The 19,319-nt window shown below is 41.9% G+C and overlaps 1 protein-coding gene across 1 annotated transcript; it reads left to right on the forward strand.

The window, feature by feature from the left end:
• Positions 1–1,074: 1,074 nt before the first annotated feature.
• Positions 1,075–6,017, forward strand: LOC121773360 (protein MID1-COMPLEMENTING ACTIVITY 1-like). The gene is made up of 8 exons (XM_042170190.1): positions 1,075–1,490; positions 1,723–2,341; positions 3,091–3,494; positions 3,691–3,794; positions 4,384–4,455; positions 5,114–5,220; positions 5,538–5,631; positions 5,730–6,017. The coding sequence occupies exons 2-8, from the start codon at positions 1,934–1,936 to the stop codon at positions 5,780–5,782; spliced, it is 1,242 nt and encodes a 413-aa protein (XP_042026124.1). The 5' UTR covers positions 1,075–1,490; positions 1,723–1,933; the 3' UTR covers positions 5,783–6,017.
• The last annotated feature ends 13,302 nt before the right edge of the window (positions 6,018–19,319 follow it).

Consider the following 19,319-nt stretch of genomic DNA (forward strand, 5'->3'; position numbering starts at 1 on the left):
ACTAACCTTTAATATATCATTTTATTTACATTTTATATACTTTATTCTGTCATTTTTAATACTTGCAATATTTATTAAACATTAGTAGTATATTACTAATACCATCCTTAAATTAAGATCATATCTCAATTCTTATATACTCCCTTCGTTCCATAGTAGTAGAGTCATTTTGCCATTTTGGTATGTTCCATATTAGTTGAGTCAATTTCCTTTTTAGTAAAAGTCAACATTTTTCTTCTCACGTATTTCTCTCTCTCTTACTTTATTCTCTCAACGTTTTCATCTCTTATGTTTTATTACTATTTTTTTATTTATTACATTACATATTTTTTTCTTAATCTCCGTGCCGAAAAGAAATGTTTCTATTACTATGGAAATGATGTAGTATTAAACAATAGATATTACTAATACCATACTAACTAACTTTTTAAAAAAGTTATGGCGCATTGTATTAACTAGTTCTTTTTGGGAACAAATTATAGTAGTAGTATTAATTATATCATAATACATTCTCTAGTCGGGAGAACGAGAAAGTTGTAAGACCAGCAGCTAATAACGTCAATTTTGGAATAATAATAATAATAATAATAATAATAATAATAATAATAATAATAATAATAATAATAATAATAATAATAATAATAATAATAACAATAATAATAATAATAACAATAATAATAATAATAATAATAATAATAATAATAATAATAATAATAATAATAATAATAATAATAATAATAATAATAATAATAATCGTTTTTCTATTTTGAGTTTTTATGTTTTACAGTTATCATGAATTCTGGGTTTTGCTGGTAACAAGTTAAATACTAATGCAACTTAAGACATAATCACATAAACCGATAACCATTTTTCCAAAAAGGACAAATTTTAACACCATTTTACACAATATTAGTAAAAAAAAATTGATAACAAATGAAAAATAACAAACCTAAATACGAGCTTTTCATATCACCATTAATACCTGCGTTAGTATAAAGAAAAAGGTACTACTCCTATACTGTTAACGGAAAAAAAAACAAAAGAAAAAGAAATACTAGTAATCTGGCGAGAGTATATTCTGGTGCGGTCACGGGATGCCCACTACACTCATACCGAACTGCTTCCCGACAAATCACACCGCAGAGGCCGGGAATTTCATTCAGAGACAAACCACCCTCACTCCCTTGACCTTCCCTTCCTCTCTCATACACACACACTCGCTACACTACACGAAGTCACAAACATGTGTATACACACACTGATGCTTATTGCTGTGTTGTCTGCATACACATCTCTGCTCACTTTTACTTCTCTTATGTCCTTTTCCTCTCAGTCACACTGAGCATCAAGATTCTGCCTTCACAATGCGCCACACCTGCTTCTTTTTTTCTCCCTCCATCTACATCCATTGTTTGACCCATAATGCTACGCTATTTCTTCAATCTTTCTAATAACTCTTCAATCTCCCTCGATTCCATCGATCTTTAAAGGTGGGTTTTCTAGATTTTGATCTTGCTAAAGTGATAAACAATCTGTTTTTTTTTTTTATTTCTTTTCTCGTTTTGACCCTTTTCCTTTGTCAGAAAAAATAAAGCGGGTTAATGGGATTTCTCATTTCTCCCTTTTAAAATTCATTTTTATGGGGTGCTTCTCTTCTTGAGAATGTGTGTTTAAATTATTGGAAATTGTTATCTTAATCGCCTCTTTTGGGCTTTGCTGCAGCCAGAATCAACATTTCGGAGTGAAAGCTGCATAAAGATATGATTTTTACCAATGGGAAGTAAATTCAGCTGAAATTGAACTCAATTCTTGAGAGTTTGAGGGTAAAAACGCTGAAAATTAAGAAATTTTCAGCGATCTGCGTCATTCTTGGGGTTGGTAATTATTATCTGAGGTTGAAAGACATTTTTTTGAAGTATATCATTATCAAAGAATGTCTACATGGGAGCAGTTTGGGGGGATCGCAAACATAGCCCAACTAGCCGGATTAGATGCGGTGATGCTGATTGGGATGATAGTGAAGTCTGCAAACACGGCAAGAATGCACAAGCAGAACTGCAGGAAGTTTGCTCGGCACCTCAAGCTGATTGGGAACTTGTTGGAGTCTCTCAAGATTTCGGAGATGAAGAGGTATCCAGAAACACGCGAGCCGTTGGAGCAGCTCGAGGATGCATTAAGGAGGTCCTACATTTTGGTTAACAGTTGCCAGGATAGGAGCTATTTCTACCTGCTGGCTATGGGGTGGAACATTGTCTATCAGTTCAGGAAGGCTCAGAGTGAGATTGATCAATATTTGAAGATCATACCCCTCATCACCCTCGTTGATAATGCTCGTGTTCGGGTATTAGTTCCCCTTTTCATATGAATTGTGCATTCATTTATTTGATCACTAACATGAAACTGCTGTTATGACTGTTTCTGTTTTGTTACGGTGTGGATTTTATGCTGCATTTGTGTAGTTATATCGATGAAAAGCGCTGGGCAGTCTCTGGTAATAATGTGGGGTAAAACCTTTGATGGGTGATTTTTGGGAATTTACTATGTGATTTGGTCCCTTTTCTTGGTTAATTGTGTTGTATGATGGTGTCGTGTATAACTCTTTGATAGCGATAGTTAGTTTTATTTCACTGTCGTTGTTTTCTGGTCCGACCCTTTATCACCAAACTTTCTGATGCAAAATTGTTGCTGCATTTGGAAATCCAACAGTTGTTTAAGGTTGATATGTCACTTTGAGAAACAGATGTCTTCCCAACAACTTTTGTTAGGTAGTTTTTAAGGCACCGGATATTATTTATGTTACAATCTGGCATTAATTGGTAGTCGACTCTGAGGAGAGAAAGTATCCTACTACTATTTATAAATATATTGCGATATGCTTATAGTACTAAATTTGTTGTGTCTATTGACTGACTAAAATTATTCTTGGAGTAAATACCACCTATACCAATGGCTGATTAACATAATATATGGGGTATCTCTGTATATCATGATGCGACAGCGTGATACTTTGATCGACGGCATTTGATGTCTATTTGATCTTATAAATGTTGGTTGGTTGATGTGGCGTGTTTCAATTTCTTATACTTCTAGGAACGAGTTGAAATGATCGAAATGGACCAACATGAGTATACACTTGACGAAGAGGATAGAAAGGTTCAAACTGTGATTCTCAAGCGCGGTCAATCACAACACGATGCCATTGTCTTGAAGAAAAACCTTTCCTGTTCCTACCCAAACATGCCTGTTGATGAGGCCATACGGAAGGAAAGCCAGAAGCTTCAAATAGAACTGCAACATTCACAAGCGAATTTGGATGTTGGCCAGTGTGAAGTGATCCAGCATCTGCTTGAAGTTACTGAAACTGTTGCAGCAACTTCTCTGCCAGATAAAAGTTCGTTTAAGAAAGAATTGAAGGTGGAGAAGGCTTATACAGATGCCAACAGTGAGAAGGAACATAGCTACTCTAATAACAGTGAAAAACCAGCACCTTCAAGGTTGCTTTTTTTGTCCTCACAAAAACAAGTTCTTTGGATTCTGTCTGTGATTATGTCTCTGTGGAAATACACATATATTGCCTGGTTCTTTTAGCCATAAAACCATCATTCATGTTCCCAAGATATGGCATTAATTTGCTTTTCAGTATGCATTAAAGTTCGACAATTTTACCTGTATTTTTGTTCCTGTTTACAGGAACACATCTTCCGTTTCCTCGACGCATGAGTTGCTGTCATCTAAAGGTTCACCTGGCGAATGGCATTCAGATTTACTCGGCTGCTGTTCAGAACCTCTGCTTTGTACGTACCTCCTCATCCACTTGCTCTTTTATATGGTAGTATAATGTGTTTTGTTTTTGCAGTTTTGCTCATTGCTTAATCCTTATAGAATCAATAGTGTATTGTATATGTATAGCAATTTAAGTAAATAAAGTAATTGTATAATTTAAGGTCTGAAATTTTTAGGAAACTATGCTTTATCTCATTCTTTTGGAATGATCATAATGACAGAAATGCAACAGTGTAATTCTTATTTTCCTAGTACCTCTGCACCTGTAAGGACGAAGATATCAGTTTTTCACCAGATAGGGTTAATCAACCAAACCTGTTTGCCACGAAGGAGATTGTCCTCTTCGACTCTATTAAAATTGAGTTATAATAAGAAGGGGGGTCATGCGAATGAGTTTTAAAACCTATTTGTAAATTCATGTGTCGTTACTTGGCAGAGTATTTGAGGTATAACTGAGTTGGCTGCACGAGATATGTGGTGCTCTTTCATATGTTAATATTCCCATTTCTTATTTTCACTAAAAAGTTTTTGCTTCAGAGAGCTATGTATAATCATGCTTGTTCTAGTATGTATGCTAAGTTTAACTTTTGAAATCTGCAGGCATGAAAACCTTATTTTTTCCTTGTGGCACATTGTCAAGAATTGCTTCAGTGGCAGCTAATAGAGACATATGTAAGTTGCTCATATCGATCTGCAATTATTGCATCTATTTCCTAATGTGTGTGGATTTTAATTTGGGCAAGCATCCCATTTTAGGATGCAACAACATAGAAGCCGATACAATCTTAACTATACACTTGACTAGTCGAGTTTGTCACCATTCTGGTTAAATTTCAAAAGGTTTCTGCTGCCTTGTGGTCACATGGTTTTGCTGGAATGATTTGAAGGAAGGAATTAAAACCCACGGTATCCTTCAATAACAACCTAAAATCTAATCTCAAATAATTATACTGCTAGTTTGGGATGCCCTTTCTTCATCCTAACACTGTAACACCGAACATTTTAGTATACTAACGATGATTGCACCAAGATGACTGTGATTCATTTTGTTAAAGTACTTTTTAAAATGATTTTGCTATATTTAAATGTAAATGTTAAAAAGAGATTCAATGGACAAGGTAACTGATATGGGTAAGTGTGCCAAGACAACTCGAATCTCGACTTGATCTTGATTCCATAATAAATTAGTGGAGCTTGAACTGATTACACCTCCAACTAACTGATTTGACCAGTCTTCCCATCTTTAAACTCACAGATGATAATTCTAGTTGCTAATGTGATTTGTTGGCTTCAGTTCCCGCCTTTCTGTAATAATGCTTTCGATCTGCAGCTGCTGCAGAGACATGCAACGACCTGCTGGCGTATTCTTTAATATTGTCATGCTGCTGCTATACTTGTTGCATCAGAAGGAAACTTCGCAAAATGCTCAACATCAAGGTAACTGCTCTCTAGCCTACCATCACGATTTATTATGACTGTTTCTTAGAATTCAACACTTAATCCGACTATAAAGTTCGAAACATTAGACAATGAGCTCTTTGAGCAGCAGGAAGGGGCTTAAGCCCCCGCCAATTTTTAAAATATTTTTTCATATATTTTTTTAAATCCTTGGTTTCTTGTTTTTCTTTTTTGTAAATTGGTTTATCAACATTTTGAAGGCAAAATTCAGAAAATCTAGCTCTTTGCAATGATTTTTTCCTTTCTATCTACATCCCTATTATCACAGAACTGCATGCATTTTTGCAAATATGCAGGGAGGCTTCGTTGATGATTTTCTCTCGCATCTAATGTGCTGCTGCTGCGCCCTCGTCCAAGAATGGCGAGAAGTGGAGGCTCGTGAAATCAAAGGTAGAAAAATCACTGATCAAGAATTTAGGAAACATAGCAGACTCATCTTTAAGATTAGATCAAACTTAAGTAACATGATCATTGATCAAAATCTGCAGGTTTCGAGAAGACTGAAACAAATCCACCGGCTATACAATACATAGAATACTAGACGAAAAGGGCTAAGTTTTTCGATCATGTGTGTGTGTGAAGGCAAAAACTTGTATGGATTAGAACCTCTTATTGTACAGGTAATTGGAATTTGCAGACAAATATTGTAGCTCTTCATCTTCTTCTTCTTCTAGTTGAGCTTGTTTTCACCATTCTGTACAGTGCTAGTTTGGTAGCGCCGTATAACCATTAATTTTTATGATCCTTTTAGCTCATGGAATTGTTGCTACAACAAATTTTTTGTTCCATTTTTTTCACAAAGCTGGAACTAATCACAGAGCCCATTTTTCCCAACTTTTTTTTTATATATTAGTCAATTTTAGGTGATTTTCTTTTGTATTTTAAAGTTTATAACTTGTAAATAAACAAAGTTTCGAATAATACTAGTATGATATTAATTTTTTGCATTAGATCATAAAGATTTACGATAAGTTCATCCGCCATTGAATTTGGATATATTGGAAGAAGCGAATTTCAGGGAATTTTGTACATTGACTGGTAGCCCTGAAAAGACACTGTTCACCATCTGTATCCTCTGTCTCGACCCCCCGGTAAAAAACAGGCGGGTTTCACACTCCCATATACTATTATCTTTGTGTGCAGTGTAATAACTCAATCAGGGGGGAAAGGCCCGCTCGTTTCTCCATTCTGCTGAAAACAAAATATTCTCCCATTTTTTCCCTCCAATTTGAAGCAGCTGTTGCCCACGTCTCCCTTTTGCTGCTCGTTTATTCAACTGACGATGACTCCGCCTGATTTCTAAATGTCCACCAAGTGTTTGTAGCTAACGGAAATGCAGCATCTCCGGCAGATCCACCGCTGGAATCGACGGACAGCCAAGCATCTCTACCGAATCCCCCAATTTTGCGCCGGTTTTGTAGTGAAATTACGGCCAGTATATCAGAGCGCAGACGCCTCGGTGGTGTTGCAGAAGTACACCGGGATGCTCAAACTCTCGCAAATATCAAACGCGTAATTGCAGAAGAAATCGAGAACTACATCTCTAATGTTTGATTTCAGCGAGATTTGAGCTAGGGCTTGTCAGAAATTGGTTTGTTGAGGCGAGGGGTTTCGAAGAAGAGCTCGATGGGGGTGAGATTGGGGCTAAATTCCACGAATGTACGTCATGGGGGAAGTTATCCGCCATTTGTACCCGGAAAAAAAAACATTTCCAGTGATGGGAAAGACGCGTGAGGCTCTCGCGTGTATCCATATTAAACACGCGTTAAGCTCATGCGTGTTTGAATTAAACACGCGTTACTCTCATGCGTGTTTTAATTAAACACGCGATTCTCTCATGCGTGTTTGAATTAAACACGTGATAAGCTGATGCGTGTTTGAATGAATGAAAAAACGAAGCTTCTGCCCTCTTCCTTCACTCCCAGCGCTCCCCCTCTCTGCACGGTGAAAATCGGCGTAAGCGTCATCTAGCCGACGAAAATCGAAGTGAATCCGACATATAGCTGCTCTCATTCCTCTTTTAAGTGTTGTTAGGTAAGTTTTTACCCTTAATTTCGATTTTAGTAGGTTATAGATTTAGGGTTCATGATTTGAAATTTATTGTTGAATCATTGAATTGGTCAATTATTGAAATTGGTGTTTATTATTGTTGAATTATTGAAATTGGTTTCGAATGTTTGGTGTTGGGATGAATTTGTGATGAATTTGGTGTTGAATTGTGATGAAAGACATATTGGGATGAATTTGGTGTTGAAATTGGGATGAATTTGGTGTTGAAATTTGTGATGAATTTGGTGTTGAAATTGGGATGAATTTGTGATGAATTTGGTGTCGAATGTTGTTAATTGTTGATTGATAAGGCTAATTTCATGCATGGGTCTAGGGATTTAATTCGTGATTTTACTAGGACTAACGCACGTTTTAAGCCAGGTGTGTGAAGGAATTCGCCAGGTCCAGGAAAGAAGACCAAAAAATCACAAGGTCGAGGAACTGGCGATTTAGTGAACAATTATGAAGAGAATTGCTCGACGGAGGAAGCTCCAGAGTTGAAGGGTAGAATAGGGATTTCTACGAAGACTCAAGGGCTATGTCCGCATCTATAAAAGGCAGAAGCATGCAAGCTGGAGGGATCTTCTCGGGGGAGACCTCACCACAGCCTGTTGCTTAGTTCACTTTCCCACACACACACTTGATACTAGTTTTGAGGAGATCTCAGTTCGCACGTTCGGGTTTCATCTTAGCTTCCGATATGGTGTAACACCGCTCTTGTTAGGAGCGAAGAAACAATTTATTTTCCGCTTTCCGCATTTTACTTACTCTGCCGAGCTTCGTTGTTCGAAGCTCGGTTCGCTGTTTTCACCGAATAGTTTCTGGTTTAAATGCAAGTTTGATTTTCCGTTATGGCGATTGTGTTGATTTCTGGTTTGATCGTTTCGCTTATTGAGATTTTGGAGTTTTAAATTGTCTGAGTTGGATGCGTTTCGCAGCTGTTTACTGAGTTATTGTAGGTTAATGGTCAGATCCGGGAGATTGGAGTTGGATTGTGGAAGAATTTTGGTTGGATTTGCTGGATTTGTTGGTTGTTGGGTTCGGATGTCTTGGATCCGGGTTATGGCGATTGTGTTGATTTCTGGTTTGATCGTTTCGCTTATTGAGATTTTGGAGTTTTAAATTGTCTGAGTTGGATGCGTTTCGCAGCTGTTTACTGAGTTATTGTAGGTTAATGGTCAGATCCGGGAGATTGGAGTTGGATTGTGGAAGAATTTTGGTTGGATTTGCTGGATTTGTTGGTTGTTGGGTTCGGATGTCTGGATCCGGAGTGATCAATTATTCTTACGTGAATCTGAGTAGTTTCCGATCTGATTTTCATGCTTAGTTTACGTGTTTTAACTTCATTCCGTCTCGTGTACTCAGATCTTAATGTTTTTTTCGATTGCACAAGATAACACACCAAATCTCTAATATTCTCTTCGAATCTCGTCTTTTTGCTCTGTTTTGTTCATCTGCAATTTAATTCGGTGAGGATGCATTTTTCTGGGCGAGCTAGTCGTCAGAGTTTGTTAATCTGCATGTTCTTTCCGGACTTGGCCATTATTTGGAATTATTGGTTCCCACTTTCAGTCATATTCTGTGTTATGTGCTATATTAGGTAGTTTTGTTTACACTGTCTAGGAATTGGTTATGTTTCTTGTTGTCGAAGTCTGAATTACAAGTTTAACATGTCCTAGTCTATCATTACTTTTCTGCCTAGGTCTAGAGTTAGTTTAAATTCTCAACCCTTATTGCTTTGCGTGGCATCGCCATTTGTCGTCCAAAGTCCCTCTGAGCACTCCTTTGCAGTCAATCTCTGTGGGATCGACCCCCTTCCTATACAATTCATAGTATTCTGGTTGAGGATTTATATTTGTTTTGAGGGGAGTCGATGTGTGTCCAACGACCAACACTTTATGTTCTCTTAAGTTCCTATACCTTGTGGCTCAGTGGATTTAAGGAGCGTGGTGTCCTTGACCAGCGCTTGCAGTGATACTATTTCTGTGCACACGTGTTAAAATATCCTCGTTTCAAATGGCGCCGTTGCCGGGGATGGATGGCGTACTTTGTGTTAGTGGCCTAGAGTTTTTGGTGTGAATAATTTTAATTTAACTTTTTCGTTCCGTTTTCTTTGTAGTATGAGCAGGACTCTTCCACGAAGTAACTCGTCTGGTTGGAAATACGTCAGTTCGTTTGAAGATCAAGGATCCAGCCTCCACCGTGACTACCAGATCAGGTTCACGACGGGAGAATCGTTCCCGACTGAGTTTTTGAGTGAGAATCCTTGGAATCTTCAGGACGAACAGATCCGGAGTCCCCACCATAATCGGAAACAGAGTCAGAACGGGGAGGAGAGAAGTTGAGATGGTCACACGTAGCGACCCGATCCAGAAATAGGGTCACTACGCTTCAATCTCGATGGAGAGCCAGCACACGCAATAGTGATGAACCCACGTCAGAGATCTCTTGAGATCACAACGAATGTGTTAGGTGTCTTGCCAACATTCTGGGCGAAGAGTGATGCCCGTACGAGTTTTTGAACAGTTTAGCAAGTATGTGGCTTCAAAAGAGCCTAATGATGGGCTACAAGAGACATCGCTTGCGCGGCGCTTCCTTTCTACTCTAAGGGGAGCATACATGGTTTGTTGAGATTCCCCGGATTCCTATCCGCACCTGGAAGGACTTAATTGGAGTTCCTAGATTACTTCTTTCCATCCAACGACGAACGCTCTGAAGAGGAGATAGTGGAATGCCAAGCAGGATTACGATGGAGTCATTGGCTCAATCACTGGTCAAGGTTCAAGGGATTGCTGGACCATGCCCTAATCATCGGATGATAGAGGCAGAGACCTACTCTCTGTTTTGAAGGGCACCTCCCGAGTCTAAGGATTTGATGAACGCCTCGAGCGGGGAATTTTACAAGAAAGAGATGAAGTGAGGGCAAGAGAGATTTTGGAAGATTAATCGACGCCAGAGGCCGTATGACAGTACGAGGAATGCTGTGATAAGAGGCTCTGTGTGCATTGAGGGAGCAGGAGGATGACAAAGTTGAGCAAGGATTGATAGACTGGAGAAAGCCTTGTCTGATGCTATCGAACAAACTAATACAGCCGCACCAAAGGAACGGCTAATTGTTAGGTCCAGTAATACTCAACTCCGCATATTACGGACCTCATGAGGTTATTACGCAGTCCCAGGCGAACCGCGATGGGAAGTTTGAATCCTGATGGACGTTGGAACCAAGGAAAGACACGAGATGCACCCTGGAGGAATCACCCGAACTTTAGATGGTCTGAAAACGATGCAAACCAGCCACACCCCAACTGAGTATACAGTCCGCACCGCAGCCCAGAGCAGGGAACTGGAGAAATCTGAGGGGCATGCGAACTTTGGGAACAACGTAATCAAGGGATCACTCGACCTGGGGGAACAAGAATCAAAATTATCAATGGAATTCTTATGTACCACCACCCACAGGAATTTCCAAGCACCTACCCCGGTCCAATGAAGTAAATTTCAACAACAATCCTAGGTCAAGGGCACATTCGCCATCAAGGAGTGGAACAAAACCAAAATATAGGCCAGGCCCTAGGCAAGCCAAGCTCTATAACCAATGAACCTTGATGAATGGTTCACAACCCTCGTTAGTTTCCCATCAGCACCTATCATAACAATTTCCGTCGAACAATGATGTGGTCCACAAGCTTCAGGATGCGCAGCAATTAACATAAGGCGCAAGTGGATATGTTGGCCAAAAAAAAAAAAAAAAAAACATTTGTCCTCAAATAGCTACTTCCTTGAGTTATATGCTGGGGAAACGAGGGCAAGATTCCTGCATCGGTAAGACCACCTGACAAAGCCATATTAGCCCGATCACGCTGAGATCCTTGGAGGAGTACGAAGGCCGGTCCATGAGGTAACATAGAGGTCACACCCCCATTAAGGATAAGGAAACAGAGGAAAAAACCCTGAAGCTAGAACTCGTTGAAAGCAACCCTGCATTTAGATATGAACTTCAGGCATGAGATTAGAGAAACGGCGGTCCCAGACAATCGACCATTTTTCCTGATCCAGAACCGGAATTGGTAGAGAAAAAAGGAGTCGATGAATCTTCAGCAGGTGAATGTTCCGGAACCGGAAACGACCAAAAGCCTTCCCAAACCGAGGATAGGCAAAGAAAAAGAAGGATTAGCCAGTGGAATCTTATGGATATTTGCGGAAACTGGAGATAAATCTACCCTTCTTACAGGCTTTGAAAATGCCATTTTTCAGCAATTCATCAAAAGTTTATAGGTGGGAAGGCTCGACCTAGGGAAAATCTTGATAGGCGAGAATGTGTCCGCGTTAATTCGAAGCCGGAGATGCCTTCGAAATGGCAATGACCCAGGTATGTTCACCTTGCCTATTTCCATCGGCGATGTAAAATGAGCATGCCTATGTGTGACTTGGGAGCATCCATAATGTGTTACCCTGTTCCATATACAAGAGGTTAGTGGGAGTAGGTATGGGGATACGAAGGTTGTGATCCAATTGGCGGACAGTCCATGCATCTGCCCTGAAGAGTTCTCGAGAACGGTACTAGTCAAGGTACACCACTTCCCTGTACCGGCTGACTTCCATGTGATTAAGAATGAGCGATAAATGAGTCCTGTAGAGTCTGGCGGAGTATATATTGGGGAGACCTTTCCTGCGAACTGCTAGACTATCATTGATGTCTTTGATGGTACTATCTGTCTCGATTACAATGGGGATAAATATCATCAGCATAGATGATGCATGAAGAAGCCCTTGATGTTGAAATTTGCCATTCTGTAGATTCATTAACCCCTTGGTCAGGATACCTCGAGACTGATTAATGCAGGGACCGATTGAGAACCAAGAGATGAGTCATGCTGTGGGATAGGGAGGTGGCCAGTTGGTGGTCCAAGCAATGAATACGAGCAAGTGCAGTGAAGAGGCGAGCAGAAGCAATTCTGATTTTGCGCCCATCCCGAGCTAGCCAGATCGAGGGTAGACACTGTTATGGGGCAAGCAAGGAGTTTTCCTGATCGACTAATGGGATGACGACTGGCAGCAGAAAGAACCCCTGCCCCAGGAAAAATGTCCCAGAAGGAGGAAACACTTACGCCAGGCCTAAGTGCTTACCTTGGGCGAATGAGACTTTTCCGGTGATTATCAACAGCAACTTGATCTAGGAACAGTAAGAAGGAGCTTCTGAATGGTCATCCGAAGTAACAAGAACGCTATTGGTTGGACACTTTCGACTTGGTAGGGATTAGCCCTGATCTTTGCATGCATCACATTCGATTAAATGAAGGAGCGAAACCCTGCAGAGACCCTCAACGCAAATTGAATCCCAATATGAGGGAAGAGGTATTGAAGGAGGTATTGAAGTTGTTATCCCTAGGAATCATTTATTCCATACCAGACAGTGAATGGTTAGCCCAGTACACTGGTAACACCAAAAAGTCGTGGAATCCAGGTTTGTCAAGAACGACCAGAATGAGTTGGTACCTGCCAGCAGTCACCGTTGGAGATGTGCAATTGACGACGAAAATTGAATTAGGTTCACACTCAAGAAGACCATTTATCCCCTTCCGTTCATTGACCAGAATTGCTGGAGAGATTCTCCCCCCGCAGGCAACAATATTTTCTGTTTCTTGGACGTATATCGTGTGTATTTCCAAATTTACGTGGACCCGAGACCATGAAAGACAACTTTCCCGTTCCGTGCGGAACGTCTGCATATCGGGGGGGGGGATGCCGTTTGCCTTGCAATGCACCAGGCACTTTTCAACGATGTATGATTAGTATTTTCTCAGACCTGCGGAAAATTGCATCGATGATCTTTTATGTACTAACTTCACTGTATACGGGGATTTCCTTTGCTTTCATGTCCTGGCGAGCTTGATGTATGCGAGAAAGATGTCAAGAGAAGCACTTGGTTTTGAATTTCGAGAAATGCCACTTCATGGTCCCTGAAGGAATTGTCCTGGGGCTGTATATCGAAAGGGCATACAGGTGGACTTCAAGCAAAAGGGCGTGATCCAAACTGCCCCACCCGAAAATCAAAAGGAAGTGCGGGATTCCTAGGTCACGCAGGATTCTACAGGAGATTTATAAAGGATTTGCCAATTGGCTCAGCCCTCACGCATCTGTTGCATAACGATGTTAGTTTGTTTTTAATTAGGGGTGCATAGGCTTTTTCAGCCTGCGGAAGACAGATTAGTATCTGCCCCCCATCATCAAGAGCACCTGATTGGGGGTTTGTCCGTTTGAAATCATGTGCGATGCGATTGACTATGCAGTATGGGCGGTGCTAGGTCAAAGAGTTGACGGAAAAAGTTACGTGATTTTCTATGCGTCACAAAACGCTAAGATCAAGCCAGAAAAATTACGACACCACGGAGAAGGAAATGTTGGCGTCGTTACTCTTTTGAAAATTCCGACCATATCTGCTCCGGGTCGAGGGTGATAGTCTTCACAGATCACGCGGCGATAAAGTACTTACTGGCAAAGAATGAGTCTAGCCAGGTTGATCCGATGGTTGTCTGTTACAGAGTTTAACTGGAAGTTCCCGAGACAAGAATGTGGACGGAGAACAAGGTGGCTGATCACTGACCGCATTTTCCAAGTGAGACGGATGAAGCAATACCGATGTCGTTCCCGGAAGAACATCTTTATTCTTTTTAACGATTCTCCTAGAACCTATATTGGAAAAGTAATGGCAGCAACAGGTCCAGGAATCTGAAAAAAGGAAATGCCAGGCGAATGGCAGAGCCATGGTTCGCTGTATCTACAAATTACTTGGTCACTAGAGAATTGCCGCAGTTCCGACGAAATTTCCCGGGCCCAGAAGATGAAATAAAAGTGAAGCCAAATACTACTTTTGTACGATCCGATTTGTGAAAATGGAGCTGACCAGTAATTAGGAGATGCATTCCGAGTGGAAGCAAGGGATTTGCGAATCATTGCCATGCTTTAGCTTGTGGGGGTTCACTTTTGGACCTAGAAGACTGCAAGTAAGTTCTAGACAGTGGGTTTTCTACTGGCCTACATTAATAATGATGCTTCGAATTCCGGCAGAATTGCGAAAGGTGTCAGCAGATTGTAGGATTGCTAGAAGGGACGAAATGCCACCAGTTCCGGTGATTGTTTGTGAGATTTCGATGTTTGGGGTATGGATTTATGTGGTCCATTTCCATCTCATAGGGGATACAGACATACTTGTGGTCGTGGGACTACTTTCGAATGGATAGAGGCAAATCTCGCCCTCCTGCAATCCTGTGGAAGAGCTCAAATTTCCGCGTCCTAACATTTCAACAGGTACGGGATCCTAGGGCTGTCATCTCAGACAAGGAAACTCCATTTTAAGAACGGACAATAAGAGGCTCTCATGAAGAAATACGGAGTCCACCATAGGTTGTCTACCCTTATCATCCTCAGTCCAACTGCCAGGCAAAATTCAAATAGGGAGAGAAAGGCCATTCTCGAAAAACTTGACCCCGTCTAGAGGATTGGAGTAATAGACTGTAGTGAGGTCATTATGGGCTTATAGGACACTTATAAGACACCTATTGGTATGTCACATATAGGTTGTATTCCGGAAAATGTGCCACTTACCCGTGGGATCGAACACAGAGAACTGGGCGGTCAAAGAGATCGAACATGAATCCGCATGCTTGTGAGAAGAGAGGAGATGCAGCTCGGAACTTTGAAGAGTTACGGCGTGAGTCTATGATCTGCCATTGGTATACTGAAAACTAGCTTTGGCATGTTAAAAATCTCCGGGTCAAGGAACTCAGGGTAGGACAGAAGTCCTTTGGTTTCAATCCAAGCTCGTTAATGCCTGGAAAGTTAAAGTCTAAATGGATTGGTCCTTACGTCATCATGGGACTCGAGCAAAGGAGCAGTTAAATCCCGGGAAGTGCACCAAATTCCATACCTTTTCTTGTCAATTGGACATAGGATAAAGGTCTTTAGGGATAGCTCAGTTTTGCGTGTAGTGGACGAAGTGCCACTACGCTCACTCTTTGATACACCTCAACCAGTCTATTAAGGAAGTGTTTTTACATATCTCTGGGTCTGTACTTAAAGTTTTGACATACCCTGATCCAGTAAATTTTGAACACTTACAACAATTTTTAAATATTAATTGCTTTTCTTTAAATCAGAAAAATCCAACAAATAAAAATTTTTTTATTCTTCCAAATATTTTCGAAACACCGACCATCGGGAATGTTTTTTGATGCTGTCATATCCTAGACCCGGGGAGTTTGGCGTTTCATATTTGTTTTTTAGTTGATGTTTTCTTTTAGTGTGTTTTGGCATAAGGAATTTACTTAGCAAGGAAGGTGGGGTTAAAAAAAGAGTTTTTGGAGGGAGTTGGCACCGGTCCGAATTCAAAGAGGCACTTATGGGAGGTGTACGGTCGCAGCGTCACCACCTCAACCCCTGCAAAAGAACTGTCCTCTCCATGCCTACCCTATGATCGGTGTTTGGCCTTCTTATTTTCTCATTACTCAGTCTTCTCCAAATATTCTCTCTCCCAAATCAAAAACCCCAATTTCAATCTCTCTCTAACTCCTAATCTGAAAATTTCGCGCCAAGTTCTTTTTTCAAATTTTCTGTCAAATACCATGGATACCAACAAGGAACCAGCAGCGCTCTGGATCCGCCGAGAGATTGGCGGCGGAGTTCTGCATGAGCTATTTCAGAAGTTCGGAGGGGCCGATCAAAGCGTGCAATCGTTCGCGATGTTTGCAATGTACAACCCATCCAGCCGTTCCAACACACCATTGGGGAGAGTGCACAAACCGGAGTTTCGGACCACCCACTGCTGTACAAGAAACCTCACCTAGGCTGCTACCATTAATTCCCTAAGAAACCACCTCTGCCCAGGACCAGTCCCAAAACCGCCACCAGGCCGGAGGACGATGCCCCAGTTCCCCGCCGTTCCATGATCACCCATGCGGAGATTCGCGAAGTAAGACGATCTGGCCGCGGACTGACGTGATTGGCCGTAAGTTAACCCAGGTTATGTTCGATTCTCAAGGAAACCCTTGTTTTAAAGTTGGAGGTTATGTGTGTTCAAGGGAGTAACCTTGATATTTCAGCTGTGAATTTGGGTGGAGAGTGTTTGTTGTGGTGGTAGATGCTCTTGTTGCGGTAGTTGAGTACACCGCTATTACTGTTAGTAGGGTTGAGGGGGAAACCCCTGTTCTGAGTGCGTCTGTTGAGAGGGATGCCGTTGTTGATGATGATGATGTTTCAAGTGGGCGGAGAAGCCCTAAATTCCTGAGAAGATGTAGGAAGGAAACCCTAGACGTTATTTGGGGCGATGAGCCCAATTACTGAGGAAATGTTGATGCGGTAAGGACTCCGCGAAAAATCTTGGCACTGAAGCAAACTGAAGGAAATCTTACGGGTTAGAAACCGTTATATCACGGGGGCAACCCCATTTTTAGCAGAGGAAATGGAGCACTCGATTCTGAGGTGCTCAAGAACTGTCGATGCAGGACTCAAATGATAGTGGATTTACGGAGGTCTCTTGAGGAGGCCGATTCGCATCTTAATCTAAGGGAAACAAGGAGACGGACACGTCGGAGTATTCTTGAGACATTGACGTATCCTTGCCAACAAAGGAAAAGGATACGCTGGACCTAAGCGACAGCCGTGTCTGCGCAAAGACTCCTCCAGGCCGAGTGGGAAGGGAGATGACGAAGAGGGGCGCCGCTCGGGGGCTAAGAGAGTAAAGGGAAACAAATTGGCCTTCCTCCTCGACCGAGAAGGAGAGTGGGAAATCTACTGATCCCCACTTCCTCACCCGCAAGGTACCAGACGCCACAGAGCCCGATAATCCTGCCAGGTCCAGTGTCATAGGAGGAGCAGACTAGGATGTCTGAACTTTGAGCCGACGTAGATTTGGATTACAAAGAGCTGCTAGACGATCGAAATATTTGACGATCCAAAACTTGTGGCCATATACAAGGAAAATAGTGCGGAGGGAAGGTGGCGAAGTCCGGAAAATGTCCACCCGGCGGAACTCAAACATATTAGCTCTTAACGCATGAGTTCAGGGGGTATAATAGATTCAATCGGTTTTGATTGGTTACTAAAGCACAGCACTTTCGAAGTTCCAGTCGACGCGGCCCGTGATTCTTTTTCCACCTTCCGGTTCAAATCCACCGCCGATTTGGATACGGATTCCATAGCTTTCAGGCTTTTTAATTGAGAACATAGGATGATTATCCGGGAGTGGACCTGCGGATGGGCTTGCTACGAAACAGAGATGATGAGGCCTGTGGAACGACAGAATGGTTGGTCCCGCCGAAGTTGACGCCAGGAATTTCAGGCACAAGGTGCGGGGAGTTCTTGACTCACTCAGAGTGGTCAATTTAAAACAAGTGTTTTCGAAGGCACCCCATATAGAAAATCGGGTCTGCGATTCGCCCAAACTTTTGTTGAGCTACAACTTGATTGGCACTGCCAACAACGCCCTGACGACCGCCGACCTAACTTTACGTGGTTCATGGCACAGAGTACAGTTCAATTGGTTATTGTTAGCCCAAGCCTGCCATCATTGCACCTCCAACCCGTCCAGCATTGTACACTTCCATCTTCTCGGGCGTATTTGCAGCGCACTTTGTAAATTAAATCATCAAGCCTGCCGGTAGTAAAATGTGCTCATCCCCGGAAGTCTTTCAATTTCGACTTTTTTTTCAACAATGGGTGCTGATCGCCCGAGGAAGTAGGTGTGTTTTTATGAGGTCGGTAAGTCCAGAGGCCAAGTCAAGCAGAACCCGATTGTGTGGACGGAAAGATCATGGGGGGAAGCCACTGAGGACGAAGTCAGGCTGATGGTTCAGGGAGTTCGAAAGAAGTTTGAGGAGTAGGAAATGGAATCGTCGGGGTTCCGCCACGGCAATGACTGAGATCCGGGGAATCGGAAAAGCGGGAATGAGGCCGCAGTCCTTGAGGGACGTATCACGATTGGGTGGCTTCGTCAGTGAGCAACCACAGGATGGCGGCGGGTGTTTTTGCTTTGATGACGACCATGCTGAAATGGCTTGCACAAAAGTCCCGGATGCATCATAAACTATTCCTGGGTCTAGCGGCAACATTACACGCTAATCCAGGAAAGTGTTCCTCGCGCATAAGCCATCCAAGGCCGAGGCCCTCACATCACCCCCTCTTCCGCTAGACCCGTGAGCCTGAGGACAGCCATACCCGACCTACTATGACCTACCAGAGAAGCCGTAAGATGCCGGCCAGAAAGAAGCACAGGTGAACCCAGCGACGGTGCCCACCACAGTTTGGCTCCCACGGGCCAACACCGAATGAATTTCCCTCAAACCAGTAATTTTTCTTTCTTTATTTAACAGTTCTTTCTTCTTATTTCTGTTTTCACCTGCCACATTCTAGGTTCTTTATATATGTGTTGAACCGCTTCCACTTAGACCAAGCAGTGGTCTAAGTGTGGAAGGGGTTATATTCCCATAACATGTTTTGGTGTGTTGGTTGTTCCTTCTCCCCTTAGCCCAATGCTTGGTCGAAGTGTGAGAATTTGTGTTTGTGAGTTCGTTTCATTGTCGCCACTACTTGCCTAGCTTTCTTCCACTTCATACGGATTGCTTGGGACATCATAAATGAAGTGGGAAGGGGGACGCAGTAGTGCAGTTAGTGTCTTTTAAATATTCTGTTAGGTCTGGGAGGTTTTGTAGAAGTTTTTTTTTGAGGTTTTTTCGTGTTTTGCAATAACTGTAAATAAATAGCAAAAAGCCCCTTAGGGAGAGTATTGAAGAGAAAATACATGCTAAAGTGTGAATCCTTTTCTCTTAGAAATCAAAGTCAGTTGGATGAGTAAGAACGATGAGGATGCCTTAGATCACCCAGTTTGTGCAGCCCTACTATAAGAGCGAAGTTTATAATCCTATACACTTTGAGCGAACTTTAAAAAGAGGGCTACCACGTGATGCTTAAGGGAGTGAGAATAAAGGAGGTATAAGCTGGACGAATTCCAGGAAAAGGAGGTTATAAGCTGGACG

This window comes from Salvia splendens, chromosome 17, assembly GCF_004379255.2.
Source record: "Salvia splendens isolate huo1 chromosome 17, SspV2, whole genome shotgun sequence".
Lineage (NCBI taxonomy): Eukaryota > Viridiplantae > Streptophyta > Magnoliopsida > Lamiales > Lamiaceae > Salvia > Salvia splendens.